We start from the raw sequence: 15203 nt of genomic DNA, 5'->3' as shown, positions 1-15203 counted from the left end.
GACTGATATCTAGAATAATTCCTTCATCTTCTGTAACCGCTTATTCCTGATGAAGGTCACAGAGGATCGTGGGAACACAGGGATTGGGACAGGAATACATCCTGAATGGCATTACAGTCCATCACAGATCACTTACACACACTTATTCACACCTAGAGGCAACTGAGTTTAGCCAACCCTCCTAGAAACCTGTTTTTGGGAGGTGGGAGGAAACCGGAGAACCCAGAAGAAACCCATGCAGACACAGGGAGAAGAACATGTACATTGTCATGGAAATTAGACAACACTCGCAGACTCGTCCTCTGAAGGTAAAAAGGTTTATTACAGAAAGATGGTTAATACAGGATAGAATAAAGCAGGATAGAATAATGAGAGCACTCTGAAGCTCTTGTACTAAACCACTACTATATATATGAAACGCAGAGCATGACATAATTCTGTGTACCGATAAGAAGTGGTTTGAGGTAGTTCGAACAGGCTTTGTTTTAGGATCTTGGAAGATGTTTAGACGAACCTTGAACAGAAGAACATGTTTGTGTCTCTGCAAGCAGATAAACATTCTGTACTCATCTCAGTGACATGAAATGGCCTTCTTAGGCATTATCCTCACATGAGAATGAAACAGAATAAGAACAAACTTATTACAAAGTAAAAAATGAGTAATTTTCCCTCACAACATAAATAAATTCCACCATTTTTAAGATTTGTGTTTATTTTTATTATTTTTTTGTACTTTATTCAAATGCTAATTAGAAAAAGCTAACTCAAAAGTGAATTTGCAATTGCAGAAAATTCGTCCATCTACTGGAACCATAAGCTACACCGCCATCTTGCGTTGAGAAAAGTAATATGCAACTCATATGCGCTCTGCGCATGCGCATTATCACTGCGCCGTAAACGCCCGCTGAATACTGCGCATGCGTAGTAATTATACAGCGAAGATGGCGGCGAGTAATGGTGGAGGGATGGAAGTGGACGCGGCCGGTGAGTGTTTCTGGCACAAAGTTGTGCTCTCACGCGTGTTTCATAATGTTACTGCATCGCAATTCGTATTGCTTTATTTCTTTAATCACGTGTGAGAGTAAGAAACACAGCGAGGTGTTAAAATCAGAGCTGTCTGCTCAATAAAATAGCTGACTGAGGAGCGTTAGCCTCTGGAGAAACGCTGTGCTTAGTTGTGATTGGCTAGCGCAGACGTCGGCTTGCGTCTGATTGGATGACTGTCGTTGTTGTCCCGCCTCTGTGTACAAATCTATGGCGTGATTGGTCCGTAGCGTGTAAGACAAATTTTGTTTTTGACATCAGCTAAGATAAAATGTTAATAATGATTGTAGTAAAATCATTTGAAAAGTTTTAAACGCATGAAATTTACTCAAATGAAGAATAAAGGCGTTTTAGTTTTATCTAGGCGTTCATATTTCTTACTGTATTTGGAAACAAAACTAGCAGAAATTACCAGAGAAATGTCTAGATATAACTGGAATAAAGTTGGATTGACATTTGATATTCGCGGATATGCGGAAATTAAGGGACCGTCTCTAAAGTTACATACGACATTGTTAAACACGTTTCTAACCAGTAGCATTTGAAGGGAATGACTTAGTCATATAACCAACTGTAAAGTGTTCATCTAGGTGTCAGGTATGATGCACACCTTTTAGATTTTTTATATTTATCAAAATAAGCTATTAAATCATATGTAAATTAGACATGTATTTCACTGCAGAATGGGCCCATACACAAAATATACCATTATTTAAAGCCATTATTTAATATATATATATATATATATATATATATATATATATATATATATTTCATTAATAGGACTATCTATTTTTTGAAGAAAACCATTAAATCCAGTATGGGTCATTTTGACCCCCTTTATGCATTCGTGAAGGTTTTTTTGGTTCATGCATTGTAGGATTAAATATCAAAAATCTAAAAGTTGTGCGTCATACCTGACACCTAGATCAACACTTTCCAGTTGGTTATATGACTGTACGTAGGGGGCGGCTGTGGCTCAGGTGGTAGAGCGGGTTGTCCACTAATCGTAGGGTTGGCGGTTCGATTCCTGGCCCACATGACTCCACATGCTGGAGTGTCCTTGGGCAAGACACTGAACCCCAAATTGCTCCCGATGGCAAGTTAGCGCCTTGCATGGCAGCTCTGCTACCATTGGTGTGTGTGAATGGGTGAATGAGACACAGTGTAAAGCGCTTTGGATAAAAGCGCTATATAAGTGCGCCATTTACGTCATTCCCTTCAAATGCTATTGAGCTTTAAATTATGGTATATTTTGTGTATGGACCCATTCTGCAGTGAAATTCATGTATAATTTAAATGTGATATAATAGCTCATTTTAATAAATATCAAAAATCTAAAAGGTGTGCATCATACCTGACACCTAGATGAACACTTTACAGTTGGTTTTGTAACTGTAAGTCATTCCTTTCAAATGCTGTTGAAGTTAGAAATGTGTTTAACATTGTCGTATGTAACTTCAGAGACGGTCCCTTAATTTCCACATATACGCGAATGTCCAATGTCAAACCAACTTTATTCCAGTTAGATATAATCCTGCTGTCTGCATATAAAAGCAATACAGGCTGTGTTTATAAGCTAAACATGGTTCTTATTAACGTCCCACTTCCTTTGAGTGCAGAAGCTTGAACGCCATATCCTTTAATAAACAAAATAACAGAACCCAATACACACTTTCGTCCAGCACAGTTTATCACCTTCAAGTGCCACTGATCAAATCTGTGCCATCATATTTATTATGTACTGTTTATATGTTATATTTATGTGTATATCATGTATCAGCTGTTTTTACACATCTTGCGTCGTGTAGTTATATTTTATTTATATATATATATATATATATATATATATATATGTGTATATATGTGTGTGTGTATATATATATATATGTATGTGTGTGTGTATATATATATATGTATATATATATGTATGTATATATATATATATATATACATACATATATACACACACACACATATACATATATATATATATATATATATATATATATATATATATATATATATATATATATGTATATATATATATATATATATATATGTGTATATATATGTATATATGTATATATATATATATATATATATATGTGTATATATATGTATATATATATGTATATATATGTGTATATATATATGTATATGTGTGTGTGTGTGTGTGTGTATATATGTATGTATATATGTTATCTGTCATTTAATCTAATATGAGCTGTGGATGCAGTTAAGATATTGTGGGTTGTGTGTGTGTCTGTGTGTGTGGTGCACAGCGAGCCCCAGCGTGATGGCGTCTGGCGTCACCGGCAGTGTATCCGTGGCACTTCATCCTCTCGTGATCTTGAACATCTCAGACCACTGGATCAGACTACGATCACAAGAGGGACGAATAATACAAGGTTAGAAAGAGAGAGGTATTTGAAGTTGAGAGCTGTAATAATGTGTTGGACATTGTGTAACAGGTGTGTGTGTGTGTGGCAGTGATCGGTGCTTTGATCGGGAAGCAAGAAGGCCGCAACATCGAGGTGATGAACTCGTTTGAGCTGCTCTTCCACACAGCGGAGGACCGAATTCAAATTGACAAGGAGTATTACTACACAAAGGAGGAGCAGTGTAAGTACACACACACTTTAGTGTGGAATTTGTGAAACTTTTTTACTTTGATTTGGCAGTCAGAAATGAAGATGATAAGACAGAGAGAGAGAGATAACAGTACTCAGTAAAATTTCATTTCAGGTCTCACTTTAAATGAAAACTACTTCAGGCTGTAAAATTGCTTCTTGATCGATTGACACTGAAAAAAGGATATATTACAATGATGTTTATTTTAGATCATTTCTGAGCAGCAGAGAACAAAAATTCCTGATTGCCCTGTGAAACATGCCAAAGTATGTAAAACAAAAATAATAATAATTTTTTTGAATAATTGTGACTTTACAATTATTCATCCATTCATCCACCGTAAGCCCTTTATCCCACATGCGCACACACTCATTCACACACTCATTGACACTCAGGAAGGAAATCGGAGGACTTGAAGGAATCCCACATGGACACGGAAAAACATTCACAACTCTATACAGACAGCAACCTAAAATAAAGATGAAAGCAGGGACCTTATAGCTGTGAGACGACAACACTGCCTACGTTTACATGCACATCAGTATTCCGATATTAATCATGTAAACACTGCTATCTGATTACACTGTTCAGACCAACACAATATTCTGATTCCCACCCCTGGAATATGCCTGTTTTACTATATACACCTATATTTTACTATATACGTGCTTGCTCAGTCCGCACAGAATCGTGGGTAGCAACGGCATCATCTTGAATCTTCCGGGAAATAACAGCGGGAAAGGAAAAACGCACGTGTAGATCCCGTATACGGGAATATTCTGATGCCTGTACGCATATAACCATTGTATTGAGAATACGGTTGCACTCTGAATATAAACAGAATTTGATGTGCATGTACACATGGTCACTGTCCGCTGCACCACCAATACAGATTTCTAATAATTTCACTGGAATTTCTCCAATTTCTATCTCAAATGGGTGAGGCAACATCTAGCAAGTGAATGCAAACATCCATTATAAGCTAACTTCGCAAGAGAAAGCAGGCTCAGTGAGAGTAAGAGAACCTAGGAAGAGCAATCAATAATACGGTCCTGCACAATTCGAACAAAACGTAAGCTTTAGAAAGGTCTTCTCATTGTGTGTTTGTTTTAGTCAAGCAGGTGTTTAAGGACATGGAGTTCCTTGGCTGGTACACAACCGGTGGCCTTCCTGATCAATCAGATATCCATATTCATAAGCAGGTGGGTGGAGCTGGAGTGTGCTTTTATGAGTATGTAAATCAATATAATAGCTGCTGTGTTCCAATGAAAAAGGCTTAATGTGTCTGTGTGTGTGTTTTGCAGGTGTGTGAGATCATTGAGAGCCCGCTCTTCCTGAAGCTCAACCCAATGACTAAACACACAGACGTAAGAAACGCACTCACATACGCATAAACACTCTCACTCGCTAAAGACAGTGTGTTACTGTACACTACCTAATGTGCGCGCTCATAAATTCACTCTCGCCTTCTCTGCAGTTGCCCGTGAGTGTGTACGAGTCCGTGATCGACATTATTAATGGGGAGGTGAGGATGACAGTCATGAAGAAGTTGATGATGATGAAGATAATGATGATGGCTGTGTTGTCGGGGTTTGTTTTTGTGCTGTATCTAATTGTGGAGTTTTGTTGTTGCTAGGCGACCATGTTGTTTGCAGAGCTGCCATACACTTTGGCGACAGAGGAGGCCGAGCGGATCGGAGTGGATCACGTAGCGCGCATGACGTCGACAGGAACAGGAGAAAATTCCACAGGTAACACCGAGGGGTGCAACGATAAATGACTTAAACTGTATCTGGAAATTTTTACAGGGGAAAACGATGCCATCTGATGCCAGCGTAATAGATGTTGGACAAAGTTTTTTCAAGTCTAGACTGTGATTGTTGTTCTATAAATACATGTAAATTATAATTATTCAAATTGAATCAAACTACTATTAGTAGTACTAAACCTCTCCCACTCTCTCCATCTTTCTCAGTTGCTGAACACCTCATAGCTCAGCACAGTGCCATTAAGATGCTGCACAGTCGAGTGAAACTGATACTGGAGTATGTGAAAGCAGTGGAGGCCGGTGAGACACCATCACATGACGCGCTACTACAGTGCCCTCCACTAATATTGGCACCCTTGGTAAATATGAGCAAAGAAGGCTGTGAAAAGCTGTCTTTATTGTTTAACTGTTTGATCTTTTGTTTAGAAAATTCACAAAAATACTCTTTCACCAAAAAAAAAAAATTTTTTTGTTAAATGTGTGTGCCACAATTATGACTCCTATGAATTCATATGAGAAAAATATATTTGAAGTATATTATCATTGATATTTAAATTTTTTTAGTATACCTTGGTGACTAGGAACAGGAAATTGTTCAACCATGACTTCCTGTTTCACAGGGGTATAAATATGAGGTAACACATGGCCCAAATTCCCTTAGTCATTCATACCAATGGGTAAGACCAAGGAATATAGCTGTGATGTGGGCCAAAAGGTTGTTGAGCTTCACAAAATGGAAAGTGGCTATATGAAAATGGCACAAGCATTGAAAATGCCCATTTCCACCATCAGGACAATAATTAATAAGTTCCAGTCAACTGGAAATGTTATGAATCAACCTGGAATTGGACGTGTGTCTATATTGTCTCAACACACTGTGAAGAGGTTGGTTCAAGTGGCCAAAAAATCTCCAAGGATCACAGCTGGAGAATTGCAGAAGTTAGTTGTATCTTGGGGTCAGAAAGTCTCCAAAACTACAATCCGAAGTCACCTACACCACCACAAGTTGTTTGGAAGAGTTTCAAGAAAAAAAGCCTCTACTCTCATCCAAAAACAAACTCAAGGGTCCTCAGTTTGCCAGACACTACTGGAACTTCAAATGGGATCGGGTTCTATGGTCTGATGAAATCAAAATAGAGCTTTTTGGCAATAAACACCAGAGGTGGTTTTGGTGCACACAGAGAGGTAGCCATATGGAAAAGTACCCCATGCCCACGGTTAAATATGGTGGTGGCTCTTTAATGTTTTGAAAGTCTGACTGCCTCTGCCAGAAAGCTTAAAATGGCACATGGTTGTATCTTCCAGCAGGACAATGATCCAAAACATACATCAAAATCAACACAAAAATGGTTTACCGACCACAAAATCCAGGTCCTTCTATGGCCATCCCAATCCCCTGACTTAAAACCCATAGAAAACCTGTGGGGTGAACTGAAGAGGAGAGTCCACCAGTGTGGACCTCAAAATTTGAAGGATGTGGAGAGATTCTGTATGGAGGAATGGTCTCAGATCCCTTGCCATGTATTCTCCAACCTATCAGGCATTATAGGAGAAGACTCAGAGCTGTTATCTTGGTAAAGGGAGGTAGCACATTTATTTTACAAGTATTGAAGTATTGAAGTATGTGTGTGTAAAGGGTGCCAATAATTATTACACACCTATATTTAACAATTTTTTTATTTTATTTTTTTGGACAAACCTGTGTTTTGTTTGCAATTGTTTGATATCCATGAGAGCAGAGTATTTTTGTGAATTTTTTGAGCAAAATATCAAAAGGTTCAACAATAAAGATAATTTTTCACAGCCTTCTTTGCTCATATTTACCAAGAGTGCCAATATTAGTGGAGGGCACTGTATATAGTCTCATCACTGCAGTTCTCAGACTGAACTTGTTCGTCCGGGTGTGTAGGTGAAGTTCCATTTAACCACGAGATCCTGCGTGAGGCGAACGCTCTCTGTCACCGGCTACCTGTACTGAGTACACTCAAGTTTAAGACCGACTTCTACGACGTGAGTCTCGTGCACACATACATCTGCCATCCAGAGCCACATCTACTGACAAATGAGTGTATAATCATGTTGACATGGTGGGGGGTAGGGGGGGTTCTTATTCGCTGTTGTATGGGACCGTCCCAATCCACACAATACTGTTGTGATGTAAGGAGGAAAACTCTTGGGGGCATACTGTTACAGCAACGTGGAGTTACTGTTACTGTCCAGATGCTGACTTTTTTTTTTTCCTCCCTATTCTGGAGACCCCTTCCATAAATGTTAAATAAATGTCTCCTTACACAAAAAAACATATCAATACTTACATTTTACTTTGTTAAATAATGTGTTTTTAATCCGTCCTAGATTATGTAGTTCTCTTTAATAATAATTGCTCCCTAATTTAAACTAGTAGATGGACTGACAACTGTTCACACTATATACTCTGTGTGTGTGTCTGTGTGGATGGGTGGGGGGGTGTGTGTATATCTGTGTGTGTTTATGTGATGTGTGTGTGTGTATATCTGTGTGTGTTTATGTGATGTGTGTGTGTGTATATCTGTGTGTGTTTATGTGATGTGTGTATGTGTGTGTGTGTGTCTATGTGGGTGGGTGTGTGTATATGTGTGTGTGTGTCTATGTGGGGGTGTGTGTGTGTGTGTGTGGGGGGTGTGTGTGTGTGTATATCTGTGTGTTTATGTGGTGTGTGTGTGTCTGTGTGGTGTGCGTGTGTATATCTGTGTGTGTTTATGTGATGTGTGTGTATATGTATATGTGTGTGTGTCTATGTGGGGGTGTGTGTGCGTGTGTATATATCTGTGTGTGTGTGTATATCTGTGTGTGTGTGTGTATATGTGTGTGTGTCTATGTGGGGGTGTGTGTGCGTGTGTATATATCTGTGTGTGTGTGTATATCTGTGTGTGTGTATATCTGTGTGTGTGTGTATATGTGTGTGTGTCTATGTGGGGGTGGGTGTGTGTCTGTGTGGTGTGCGTGTGTATGTGTGTGGGTGTATGTGACGTGTGTGTATATATGTGTGTGTTTATGTGGTGTGTGTGTGTGTGTATCTGTGTGTGTATATGACGTGTGTGTATGTGTGTATATGTGTGTGTGTGTCTATGTGGGGGTGTGTGTGTGTATATCTGTGTGTGTTTATGTGGTGTGTGTGTGTCTGTTTGGTGTGCGTGTGTATGTGTGTGGGTGTATGTGACGTGTGTATATATGTGTGTGTGTTTATGTGGTGTGTGTGTGTGTATATCTGTGTGTGTATATATGTGTATGTGTGTGGGTGTATGTGACGTGTGTGTGTATATATGTGTGTGTTTATGTGGTGTGTGTATATGTGTGTGTGTCTATGTGGTTGTGTGTGTGTATATGTGTGTGTGTCTATGTGGATGGGTGGGTGTGTGTGTGTGTGTATATCTGTGTGTGTTTATGTGATGTGTGTGTGTGTGTGTGTGTCTGTATACATGTGTGTGTTTATGTGGTGTGTGTGTCTATGTGGGGGTGTGTGTGTGTGTGTGTGTATATGTATATGTGTGTGTCTATGTGGGTGTGTGTGTGTGTGTGTGTGTTTATGTGATGTGTGTGGGGGTGTGTGTGTGTGTGTGTGTGTGCGTGTGTGTGTGTGTGCACGCAGCAATGTAACGACGTGGGTCTCATGGCGTATCTTGGCACCATCACCAAAACCTGCAACAGCATGAACCAGTTCATCAACAAGTTCAACGTGTTGTACGACAGACAGGGGATCGGCCGGCGCATGAGGGGACTCTTCTTCTAACACACGCACTTGCACAAACAGGTTTCATATAGGGGATTGTGTAAAGTTAGTTCTGTTCTGTTATATAATAATACAACCTCAACTCCACCAACTCCACCACCACCACCACCACCACCTCCTCACACACACTGATGTATTCTGCTCTATAGTGTGTGTTCTGTTAATAAATGTGATTTCTGATTTTTGAGAAATATTGTATTTTCTTGATGCAACACCCAAGCGCACACGACTTATCAAACTGGAACTGATTTTCAGCAAACCAAGTGAATTCTGGTTCTGTTTGCTTTCCACACTGTGTAGAAAATCTGTTTACACAAGTATTAGTGTTAATGTTAGTGTCTTGTCATGAGTGCAGCAGGCAGATAATGTATACACAGATTAATTGCATGAATCGTTTTAAAGAGTCAACTATAATCAAACAAAACCATGTTTGATTACGTGAATGCTTGTTAAGGGGGGCACAGTGGCTTAGTGCTTAGGACCTTTGCCTCGCACCTCCAGGGTTGGGGGTTCGCACCCTGTGCTTCAGGGGTTTACTCTCGGTACTCGGGTTTTCCTCCCCAGTCCAAATACGTGTGTTGTAGGCTGATTGGCATTTCCAAATTATGCGTAGTGTGTGAATGTGTGCAGTTGTCCCCTGCGATATGTTTGCACTCTGTCCCAGGTGTACCGGGCCCTGTGCTCAGAGTTCCCTGGGATAAGCTCCAGGTTCCCCTGCAACCCTGTTTAGGATAAGAGGGATAGGAAATGGATAGCTGGATATCAAGGTAGTGTAGTTGTAGTGGCCTGGAACAGGCAGAAATGCTGTACTGCTGTAGATTTTATACGTTGGGTGGTATATATTAGGCAGGAAGTGAACAGTCAGTGCTTGAAGTTGATGAGTTGGAAGCAGGAAAATGGGCAAGAGTAAGAATCTGAGCGACTTTGACAAGGGATAAATTGTGACGGTTAGACGACTGGGGTAGAGCATCTCTAAAACGGAGATTCCCAATATGCACTGGGTAGTACCTGCCAAAAGTGGTCCAAGGACTGTGTGGTCCAAGGACTAACCAGTGAACCAGCGACAAAGGGGACCTACACAATATTAGGCAGGTGGTTTTAATGTTATAGCTCATAGGTGTAATCGTCTATGTGAAATCAGTGGAGTCTGAGACATGGTCTCAAAGCCAGAACGTGTAAGATTCTCTATGGTTGTGTTTATTTTATGGTATGAAGGGAACATTGGTTCCATAAAGAGCACTGACTGGGGGGGGGGAGTTGTGTGTTTTATCACAGCAGGTATGGTGCTCATTAGTGTCTGTGCACCGAGTGTGAGCGTTTGTCTGAGAGAGCAAGAGAGACGTGGCAGTGACTTCTATCTTTATACCCCAAGAGTCCTGCAGTGTGTGTGTAAGGGATCAGTGGAAAAAATTTACAGGAAGCAGCTGCTTTTTTAGCACTAATAAACACACGCTGCAGGATACTACCATTATTAACCCAGCCTTTACATACACACACTAATGAGCAGGACAACCTGCAGCGACACACACTACAGGACACCGCCACGTCTCTCACACACACTGTTACAGAACACAACACAAGAAACAGCACATGTATTTTAATTAGGTTTAATTTCCCATGGATGTGTAACATACACACTAAACAAACATGTTAAGTCAGTATTAGTGAAAATGAAAAACGATGGCAAACTCTGTATGTGTGTCGATTGAGGAGATCTAGTGTTGTGTTTGTATCGTGAAGGTTCAAGGCCGGGGTTATACTTGACGTGTGACTATGTGGAAGCTAGGCAGACTGGAGGATGAAATGGTTTGTCCACCAGGAGGCAGGTCAAAGCTGAGACATATGTACAGTACGTCACCAACATCCTTCTGCACAATGTAAACAGTGAAGTTGGCAGGAGTTGAGGTGACCACATCTATTAATGCCTTAATCTTGAGAAAATGGCTGAAACATCGGCCAATATAGATGGGTTATTATGTTAAGTTGGAAAGACACTGGAGAGTATATTTCTCGGTGGTGTTCATAATATTGCTTCACATACTGTCCTTGCCCTTTATGTTACTTTTTTAATTTTTGGACGTGTGATATCGATGCACTGAATGAACACAGAATACATGCAGCATCCTTCTTTCGTACACATAATTAAAAGCAAGTATAACCTCGGCATAACTACCTCCTGATTACATGTTTATTTATTTGGTGTTGGGGGAAGGGTAAGAATAGCGAGCAGAATTGTACAGCTCTGAGTGGACATCATATTGATAGGGAGAACCGTAGTATGGGTAGGCGGGTTTCTTAGCAATGGGAGCAGGTGGCGCTGGTGTCTCCTCCTCCTCCTCTTCTTCCTCTTCAGGCTCAGGCACAGGTGGAAGGGGCAGAGTTTTACCCTTCATAGGGCGGGGAGGTTTGTCAATCAGACAGTCGGGGTCCCAGTAGGGGTCACAATCATACTCCATTCCTTTATGGATTACAGGTGCAGGAGGTGGGGCAGGGGCGGGGCCTTTGACCGAGGCAGGTGGAGGAGGAGGTGGGCCTTCCAGCTTACAGCTGGGATGGTATCGGGGGTCACAGAGCACAGGCACCGCCCCCGAGGGCAGGTACACAATGTGAGGCTTACAGAGAGGATCTTTGGCATTACACAGGTAAATAACATCAGCCTGGGAGGGAACCAATGGGGAGGGGCCTTTTACTAGAGCAGGGGGTGGGGCAGGGGTTTGCTTAGGGACAGGAGGAGGAGCAGGACCTTTTACAGAAGCGGGAGGATGGGGCAGTTTGCAGTGTTTGTCTTTGGACGGGTCACACCTGGCCAGCATTGGAACGCCAAGCTTGTTCTGGAAGTTGGCAGCATCAGGACCATATACCTGCTCCAGGTGTCTCATCTGCTGATACAGCATTCGGATCCGGTCGATCTCATACAGCTATGCGGGCAGAATACAGGAAACACAGATCATTATGGGTCCTAATATCTTATACCTTGACTCTGATTGGTCCACTGACAAATTCAAAATGCTGTGACCCCATCTAGCTTACAGTGTTGATCTAAAAAAAAACTGTCAGTGTTATTCCATTTTATTCAACAACTGATTTTAGTTTTTTTTTTTTTTTTTAATAATTAGTAAAACTAGCTAGCTAGTTAGCTGCTTCGATGGAACCTCTTGATGTAAGGCTAGGCAGCTAACTGTGTTGTTTTATGGTGCTACATAGTGCTTAGCTACTCCAATAACAGCCCCTCGTTGTAACTTAAGTATATTAAATAGGTTGTTAGAGTGATGAGGATTTCAGCCAGTGATACAGTAATTATAACACAGAGGTAACCGCTTGGTCTCCACAGTTGAGATAAACTACCACTGTTTGTGTGTGGATTCACTTTATGAGCTGGATCCTCTATGAGCTGATGGGATCCTTACATGAAAAAGTTTTAATGTTGTTGGATTGAAGTTCTCGCTGTGGTCTGTTTTTGTAAACTTCCAATCTGTTGCAATATACTGCGTACTGGAATTGGTACGCAGTGTGTTTGTAGAACATGTAGTTTTGTGTAGTTTTGTGCAGTGCCGTGCATGTTGGATGTGTTCAGTGTTTACCCCCTCGGTGTGGCCGATGCTGCTGTAGTAGCGATAGTAGGACTGGAAGTCAGGATACTGCCGGTGCCAGCGCGGGTCGGCGTTCCTCCGAGTGCGTGAAAGAAAACCGTTAGCCTGAGCCGCATCTATATTCACTGTAACCGATTTTCAAAGAGAGATAAACACGAGGAAGGAAACATGGATGAATGCCACCTCAGTGAGAGAAGAGGGTATAAAAACACTGCAGTTTGCATGTGAATCTTTGATAAGAAAGATGTTTACCTTCAGGTTTGATGGTGTTGAGCAGCGACTTCGCCTCTAACCATCCTGCATAGCACAACAATTAGATTACAGTAACACAAATCACATTAAAATAATACACATTAGGTATTAGTACCAAATAAAACATGTTACAGTGGCACATCAGTTTACAGTAACACACCAGTCATGTTACAGTAACATATCAGGTTACACAAACACGCCAATCAAGTAACAGTAACACACCAATCGCGTCACAGTAACACATCAGGTTACACTAACACACAAATCACATTATAGAGTAACTCATTAATCAGATTACAGTCTTTCTAGATCTGCATTAATCACCTAATTTATAAGAAATGCTTAGAAAAATCATAATTTGCAACATTGCCGTCTTGCTGGTTTCTTAATTTCAGGCTTCTGTAAGCATTGTTTCTGACCCAGAAATTGGCTCCGATTCCAGAAAAAAAAAACAAAAAAAACAATGCTTCTTCGCTCTGCCCCTTCTCCTTATAAAGCAACTCTCAAGAGTGACAGATCGATTTGGGGACAGGAGGACATGTTAGTGTTCTCATTGCAATTTGCCTCACAGGCAGCAAAGGGGATTAAAATTTACAAACAGATCATCTCACATTAGCTAGCTGGCATTGAAAAAAAATTCATTCCTATAAGAAACAATCTTCCACCTATGGACTTTAAGGCACACTCACTTAGAGCTGCTCTTATTTTTATATACGAACTCAGAGACACGCCTTCTCCAGTCTGAGACAATATTGGCTACATCAAGATGTCTGCTGAAAAATACAAGTAAAAATGTGCAACCATGTTGACCATATTAGGCCGTGAATTAAGACCACATTGCAAATTGCGTACTCTGACTGTAAATAATGTCAACACGACAACCCTACTTTCTTATCCGAATTGCAAAGTCCTTACACCAGTGATTCACAAAATGGCATCCAGAGACCCCCGGGGTTCCACGAAGAAAAGCTAGAACAGCTGTAAACCTTTTATTTTATTAAATTGGGTGAATCACAACCTACTATTAACAAATTGATTCTTTTCTTTTTGCGTCATTACAGTTCTTAGTTTTAATTATTTATTTTAAATTGAAGGGGTTCAATCCAAATCTTATGAACAAGTGTAATTGATACTCACGTGGCAGCAGCACGATGCAACACAACACACAAAGGAGCCTCAGGACCATGTTGGCTGTGTGGACACATACACAAATGATTGTCTTACTTATCATCATTGTGAGGACCTTCTATTGATATATTTATTAATGCAGATAATTAATGCTATGCCTATGCCTGAAGCTGACCGCAACCTTAACTTCAATAAATAAAAGAAATCTTTTGGCTCTTTTAGTTTTTTATATAAATAAATAAACATCTACAATGCCAAAACTATCACATATTCCTTGCCTTGTGAGGATATTTGGGTATATAATGCTATTATTATTACGTTATTCAATGGCATGCATGCAAGTGGATGTGCATGCATCTGAGCCCCTATGCCTTAGATAATATATCAGAAATAATAGCACTCCTTTTTTTAATAGCATAAATGCTTGTATTTTCTAAACTGACCTACTGGTACAAGCCCAAGGATGTGTTATTTGCTGGATGTATTTTGATAAAAAGCTGCTGTGCAGAACCAGCACTCCAAAAACAAAAGGTTTCCTTTTAACTAGTTCTTTGATTCGTCTCACCAAAGAAGTCTTAAGTACCTTCAAGAGGTAGAGGTAGAGGAACCTATATAGAGTGAGAGTGTGTGTGTGTGTGTGTGTGTGTGTGTGTGTGTGTGTGTGTGTGTGTGTGTAAAACCTATAACTATAGCTGGAAGGAAGGAACAGTTTGACTGCATCTGTAAATTTACAAAGGGGCTATGAAAAATGAAACGATACAGAAACCCAGTGCATTTTTTTCCTCCTCTGTCAAGAACAAACGTTTATTTTGGCATGATGTTTCCAATTTATAACATACAACAAAATATGAACTTGTACATATTTTAGAATGAGTCCGACCTTGGTTCGAATGATAGCTTGGTACATAAGAAATGTAGTTTATATACAAATATCAAGACAATCAAAGAATCTTATGCCAAGGTTTTGGCCAGATGTTTTTATATTTCTAGCAAGCTGCTGTTTCTGTACACAAGTAAT

The 15203-nt window shown here is 40.2% G+C and overlaps 2 protein-coding genes across 2 annotated transcripts; one reads left to right on the top strand and one right to left on the bottom strand.

Moving 5' to 3' along the window:
• The first annotated feature begins 895 nt into the window (after positions 1-895).
• Positions 896-9395, top strand: cops6 (COP9 signalosome subunit 6). Its single transcript, XM_053649568.1, has 10 exons — positions 896-984; positions 3330-3455; positions 3538-3669; positions 4792-4880; positions 4983-5045; positions 5156-5203; positions 5315-5429; positions 5654-5746; positions 7356-7456; positions 9075-9395. Exons 1-10 carry the CDS (start codon positions 918-920, stop codon positions 9213-9215), a joined length of 975 nt encoding a protein of 324 aa, XP_053505543.1. The 5' UTR covers positions 896-917; the 3' UTR covers positions 9216-9395.
• A 2012-nt stretch (positions 9396-11407) lies between these two features.
• Positions 11408-14243, bottom strand: LOC128616789 (uncharacterized). The gene is made up of 4 exons (XM_053639589.1): positions 14195-14243; positions 13058-13102; positions 12797-12930; positions 11408-12133 (listed from the first exon to the last, which is right to left on the bottom strand). Exons 1-4 carry the CDS (start codon positions 14241-14243, stop codon positions 11408-11410), a joined length of 954 nt encoding a protein of 317 aa, XP_053495564.1.
• Between the last annotated feature and the right edge of the window lie 960 nt (positions 14244-15203).

The sequence above is a fragment of the Ictalurus furcatus genome, chromosome 2, assembly GCF_023375685.1.
Source record: "Ictalurus furcatus strain D&B chromosome 2, Billie_1.0, whole genome shotgun sequence".
NCBI lineage: Eukaryota > Metazoa > Chordata > Actinopteri > Siluriformes > Ictaluridae > Ictalurus > Ictalurus furcatus.
The sequence above is the reverse complement of the archived record's forward strand: the minus strand, read 5'-3'. Positions and strand labels throughout refer to the sequence as shown.

What these genes read in the sequence shown, in the direction of transcription:
- cops6 (XM_053649568.1), top strand. Translation starts at nt 918, where the DNA reads ATGCGTAGTAATTATACAGCGAAGATGGCGGCGAGTAATGGTGGAGGG. An exon ending in CAATGACTAAACACACAGAC is followed by an intron (nt 5,046 to 5,155) that starts GTAAGAAACGCA and finishes CCTTCTCTGCAG; the next exon opens with TTGCCCGTGAGTGTGTACGA. An exon ending in TTAAGACCGACTTCTACGAC is followed by an intron (nt 7,457 to 9,074) that starts GTGAGTCTCGTG and finishes GTGTGCACGCAG; the next exon opens with CAATGTAACGACGTGGGTCT.
- LOC128616789 (XM_053639589.1), bottom strand. Translation starts at nt 14,243, where the DNA reads ATGGTCCTGAGGCTCCTTTGTGTGTTGTGTTGCATCGTGCTGCTGCCA. An exon ending in CAACACCATCAAACCTGAAG is followed by an intron (nt 12,931 to 13,057) that starts GTAAACATCTTT and finishes AATCGGTTACAG; the next exon opens with TGAATATAGATGCGGCTCAG. An exon ending in GCATCGGCCACACCGAGGGG is followed by an intron (nt 12,134 to 12,796) that starts GTAAACACTGAA and finishes CTGCCCGCATAG; the next exon opens with CTGTATGAGATCGACCGGAT.